Source organism: Bos javanicus, chromosome 7, assembly GCF_032452875.1.
Source record: "Bos javanicus breed banteng chromosome 7, ARS-OSU_banteng_1.0, whole genome shotgun sequence".
In the NCBI taxonomy this organism is placed as follows: Eukaryota; Metazoa; Chordata; class Mammalia; order Artiodactyla; family Bovidae; genus Bos; species Bos javanicus.
In genome coordinates, this window is record NC_083874.1 from 4,915,997 (window position 1) to 4,921,633 (window position 5,637).

General features: G+C 58.6%; 1 protein-coding gene across 1 annotated transcript; it reads left to right on the plus strand.

The window, feature by feature from the left end:
* Window positions 1-3,686: 3,686 nt before the first annotated feature.
* JUND (JunD proto-oncogene, AP-1 transcription factor subunit) lies at window positions 3,687-5,550 on the plus strand. The gene has a single exon (XM_061421560.1). It carries the CDS (start codon window positions 3,822-3,824, stop codon window positions 4,863-4,865), a length of 1,044 nt encoding a protein of 347 aa, XP_061277544.1. The 5' UTR covers window positions 3,687-3,821; the 3' UTR covers window positions 4,866-5,550.
* The last annotated feature ends 87 nt before the right edge of the window (window positions 5,551-5,637 follow it).

Here is a 5,637-nt window from a genome sequence, read left to right on the forward strand (position 1 = left end):
GACCTAGAGCCAGACATCCTGGAATGTGAAGTCAAGTGGGCCTTAGGAAGCATCACTACGAACACAGCTAGTGGAGGTGATGGAATTCCAGTTGAGCTATTTCAAATCCTGAAAGATGATGCTGTGAAAGTGCTGCACTCAATACGCCAGCAAATTTGGAAAATTCGGCAGTGGCCACAGAACTGGAAAAGGTCAGTTTTCATTCCAATCCCAAAGAAAAGCAATGCCAAAGAATGCTCAAACTACCGCACAATTGCACTCATCTCACCTGCTAGTAAAGTAATGCTCAAAATTCTCCAAGCCAGGCTTCAGCAATACGTGAACCGTGAACTTCCTGATGTCCAAGCTGGTTTTAGAAAAGGCAGAGGAACCAGAGATTAAATTGCCAACATCCACTGGATCATGGACAAAGCAAGAGAGTTCCAGAAAAACATCTATTTCTGCTTTATTGACTCTGCCAAAGCCTTTGACTTTGTGGATCACAATAAACTGTGGAAAATTCTTCAAGAGATGGGAATACCAGACCACCTGAGCTGCCTCTTGAGAAATCTGTATGCAGGTCAGGAAGCAAGGGTTAGAACTGGACATGGAACAACAGACTGGTTCCAAATAGGAAAAGGAGTTCGTCAAGGCTGTATATTGTCACCCTGCTTATTTAACTTCTATGCAGAGTACATCATGAGAAACGCTGGACTGGAAGAAACACAAGCTGGAATCAAGATTGCAGGGAGAAATCTCAATAACCTCAGATACACAGATGACACCACCCTTATGGCAGAAAGTGAAGAGTAACTAAAAAGCCTCTTGGTGAAAGTGAAAGTGGAGAGTGAAAAAGTGGCTTAAAGCCCAACATTCAGAAAACGAAGATCATGGCATCTGGTCCCATCACTTCATGGGAAATAGATGGGGAAACACTGGAAACAGTGCCAGACTTTATTTTTGGGGCTCCAAAATCACTGCAGATGGTGACTGCAGCCATGAAATTAAAAGACACTTACTCCTTGGAAGGAAAGTTATGACCAACCTAGATAGCATATTCAAAAGCAGAGACATTACTTTGCCAACAAAGGCTCGTCTAGTCAAGGCTATGGTTTTTCCTGTGGTCATGCATGGATGTGAGAGTTGGATTGTGAAGAAGGCTGAGCGCCAAAGAATTGATGCTTTTAAACTGTGGTGTTGGAGAAGACTCTTGAGAGTCCCTTGGACTGCAAGGAGATCCAACCAGTCCATTCTGAAGGAGATCAGCCCTGAGATTTCTTTGGAGGGAATGATACTAAAGCTGAAACTCCAGTACTTTGGCCACCTCATGTGAAGAGTTGACTCATTGGAAAAGACTCTGATGCTGGGAGGGATTGGGGGCAGTAGGAGAAGGGGACGACAGAGGATGAGATGGCTGGATGGCATCACTGACTTGATGGACATGAGTCTGAGTGAACTCCGGGAGTTGGTGATGGACAGGGAGGCCTGGCGTGCTGCGATTCATGGGGTCGCAAAGAGTCGGACACGACTGAGCAACTGAACTGAACTGAACTTGGCCATACTGGGACCCGAGAGGACATGACTGGAGGCTACAGAAACCCACATGCCTGGAAACACATACACATATACACACACATACATACACATGGGTACACATATGCATGGATTCACACAAGCACAGACACCCACTCCTGTGTGTGAACACACCTGGGTTCATATGTGAACACATACAGGCACATGTGGGCACAAACAGACATTTGTGGGTACACAGACATACATCCATACCCCCAACTCTCCACCAGCCAGGCCAGGCCTCTTGCTTATGGTGACAGCCTCCTTCAAGGCCTTCTTGCTCCACAGCCCAGTTAGGTGCAAGGCCAGGTGAGGAAGGGAAACAGAAGACCAGGTGTTCATGTCCATAGGCCAATCAGACAAACTGAGGCCAGAAAGTGCCACAGTAATCCCACCAGCCCTCTCCTTTAACACTGGCTATTGGATGCTAGGCCCCATGCAGGGAGCTGGAGACCCAGCCGGCCCAAGATAGCCTGCCCTGCTGGGACTTATGGTCCGCCCTAGCATTTGGAGAAGGCAGTGGCACCCCACTCCAGTACTCTTGCCTGGAAAATCCCATGGATGGAGGAGCCTGGTAGGCTGCAGTCCATGGGGACGCCAAGAGTCAAACACGACTGAGCGACTTGACTTTCACTTTTCACTTTCATGCATTGGAGAAGGAAATGGCAACCCACTCCAGTGTTCTTGCCTGGAGAATCCCAGGGACGGGGAGCCTGGTGGGCTGCCGTCTATGGGGCCACACAGAGTCGGACACGACTGACTTAGCAGCAGCAGCAGCAGCAGCATTGTGGATGGTTCCAGGTATAAGGGAAACAAGGTGAATGGGAGGGGCCTCTCTGAGAACCAGCCCTTGGCATTGGGGGAAGGGAGCCAGCACCTGTTCAGGCCCTGAGGGCAGCAAGGAGTTGGGAAGACAGCGCTCAGAGAGGGTGAGTGAAAGGTTAGAGAGTGTCACCGGAAAGAACAAAGGAATGTATGGGCCCTCCACCAACTAGTGATGGACTGGGCCCCATCCAGTGTGTGATGAGAGCCATGGGGGTGTTTTGTGCAGGGGTCGTAGGTCAGACCCAGATGTCCCAAGGATCTCCCCGCAGTGTGGTGAAGGGCCCCTCCCACCTCCCTCATACTCCCATCCCCAGCCAGTCTTTATGGAGGCCCATTAAGCCTGACCTGACAATCACAGTAGTAATTAACAGGTAATAAGTACCATCTGGGATTCCTGACTTAACAGCCCAGTCCGGGAGCCACCGGGGTACCCACAGGAGGCTCTGGCAGACGCAGAGGTAAAAACGTAAGCCGCTGCCCGGGGCATGGACGCCCGGGTTCTACTGCATGGATAAGAGCTCAGGTTTGGTCACGCTCTGGCCTCGAGGGCAGGTCACTCCACCTCGCAGAGCCTCAATTTCCCGTCTGTAAAGTCAGGAAATCGGACTCCCGCGATTTAGACCCCACCCTATGAAAAGCAGCAGGATCAAAGCATTTACAACAACTTCTGGCTGGAACCTCCTCTCCCCTCCTCAGCCTTTCTGGGGCAAACACACCGGGTGGGGGTGAGCTGGAAACAGACCTGGCCCACACCCGCAGCGAGCCGCCGGGCACAGCTCCTTTAGGCCCGCACAATGTCCAGTGTGAGGCGCGATAAGGGAGACACAGCATAGTGAAGCGGGAGGCGCCAGGGAGTTATTTATCCATCCGGAGCCCCATCCCCCGCTCCGGTCTCCGGAGGCCAGCACCGCCCCCTTCCCGCCCGGGGCCCCACGCGCGGACGCGGGGCGGGGCCTCTGGGAGGGCGGGCGCCGGGTGGCCGGGCCCATCACGCCACCCGGGACGTGCCTTGGCGGGAGGCGGCGCTGGGGGCATTGGTCGTACACAGCACTCCTGGGGCGGAGTGACCAGGCCTGGTGCTCGGCCCGCCCCCATGACGTCAACCCACAAGGCAGCGCGCTGTTGTGCGGTTTACCGCGCGTCACCCGGACAACGGCAGGCGGTGGGGAATAAGGGGGGCGTCATTGACTTGGCCCCACCCCATCATGCAAATGAGAGACGTCACTCGTGCCCAATGGCGAGCGGGGACAGTGAGCTCATCGCGCCGGGCCGAGGCTATAAGGGGGCGCACGGGTTGCGCGGCGCAGGAGCCGCCGCCAGCGGAGGGCCGGGCGCAGCGGCCGCAGCCGGGGAGGGTGCAGGGCCGAGCGGACGGGGGGGGGCGCGGGCCCCCGGGCGGCCGCGGCCACTCCCCCCCCGGGCCGGCGCGGCGGGGGAGGCGGAGGATGGAAACACCCTTCTACGGCGATGAGGCGCTGAGCGGCCTGGGCGGCGGCGGCAGTAGCAGTGGCGGCGGTGGCAGCTTCGCGTCCCCGGGTCGTCTGTTCCCCGGGGCGCCCCCGACGGCGGCGCCCGGCAGCATGATGAAGAAAGACGCGCTGACGCTGAGCTTGAGCGAACAGGTGGCGGCAGCTCTCAAGCCCGCGGCCGCGCCGCCCCCGGGCCCCTTGCGCACCGACGGCGCCCCGGGCACGGCGCCCCCCGACGGTCTGCTTGCCTCGCCCGAGCTGGGGCTGCTCAAGCTCGCTTCGCCCGAGCTCGAGCGCCTCATCATCCAGTCCAACGGGCTGGTTACCACCACGCCGACGAGCACGCAGTTCCTCTATCCCAAGGTGGCGGCCAGCGAGGAGCAGGAGTTCGCCGAGGGCTTCGTCAAGGCCCTAGAGGACTTACACAAGCAAAACCAGCTGGGCGCGGGCGCGGCCTCCGCTGCAGCCGCCGCCGGGGGACCTTCGGGCACGGCTGCGGGCGCCGCGCCTCCCAGCGAGCTGGCCCCAGCGGCGGCCACGCCCGAGGCGCCCGTCTACGCGAACCTGAGCAGCTACGCGGGCGGCACCGGGAGTGCTGGGGGTGCTGCGACGGTCGCCTTCGCCGCGGAGCCTGTGCCCTTCCCACCGCCGCCACCCCCAGGCACGTTGGGGCCACCGCGCCTGGCCGCGCTCAAGGATGAACCGCAGACGGTGCCCGACGTGCCGAGCTTCGGCGAGAGCCCGCCGCTGTCGCCCATCGACATGGACACGCAAGAGCGCATTAAGGCAGAGCGCAAGCGGCTGCGCAACCGCATCGCTGCCTCCAAGTGCCGCAAGCGCAAGCTGGAGCGCATCTCGCGCCTCGAGGAGAAAGTGAAGACGCTCAAGAGCCAGAACACGGAGCTGGCGTCCACAGCGAGCCTGCTGCGCGAGCAGGTGGCGCAGCTCAAGCAGAAGGTCCTCAGCCACGTCAACAGCGGCTGCCAGCTGCTGCCCCAGCACCAGGTGCCCGCGTACTGAGCCCGCGCACGGGGCGCATGCGCGGCCCCCTCCCAGAGAGGCGGGCTCGCGTGTGTGTGGGGGGGCGTGGGCGCCCCGGACTCGGAGAGGGCGCGGCCCCGGGGACCCCCTCCCCCATGGTGCCAGGACTCGGAGAGGGCGCCTCAGACTCGACAAGCTGGACCCCCTGCTCCCGGGGGTGTGAGCGCATGACCTCCCCTGCCCCGCTCTTGCGCTGCCTTTATCCCGGGCCGCGGTCACCCCGTGTTGCACAAACCCGCGCGTCCTGGCCGCCCCTTTGTACACACCGCCGCCGAAGGAGGCTCCGAGGGGGCGCAGCCTCAAGCCCTGCGCTTCCTTTTCCTTTTACCCCCCCCCCCCTTTTTTTTTTTTTGACTTTGGAAGAGAGAACAGAGTGTTCGATTCTGCCCTATTTATGTTTCTACTCGGGAACAAACGTTGGTTGTGTGTGTGTGTGTTCTCCTGTGTTGGTTTTTTAAGGAAATGGGAAGAAGAAAAAAAAAAAAAAAAGCCCTCCTCCCCTTTCCTCGCTCTCGCTTCCCCTCCCCTTCCATCCCTCCGACACCCCCTCCTCCCGCCCTTTTCCTCTGTTTGTTTTTTTGTTTTGTTTTGCTAAGAGTCCACATTCCTGTTTGTAATCCTTGGTTCGCCCGGTGTTGTTTTCAGTAAAGTCTCGTTAACGCCAGCTCGGCTCTTCGCCTCCTTCTTCTCCTGCAGGGGCCTGACAGGGTGGGCGGGGCCTGGCCGGGTCCCATCCGCTCCTGCCTCCTTC

What these genes read in the sequence shown, in the direction of transcription:
- JUND (XM_061421560.1), top strand. Translation starts at nt 3,822, where the DNA reads ATGGAAACACCCTTCTACGGCGATGAGGCGCTGAGCGGCCTGGGCGGC.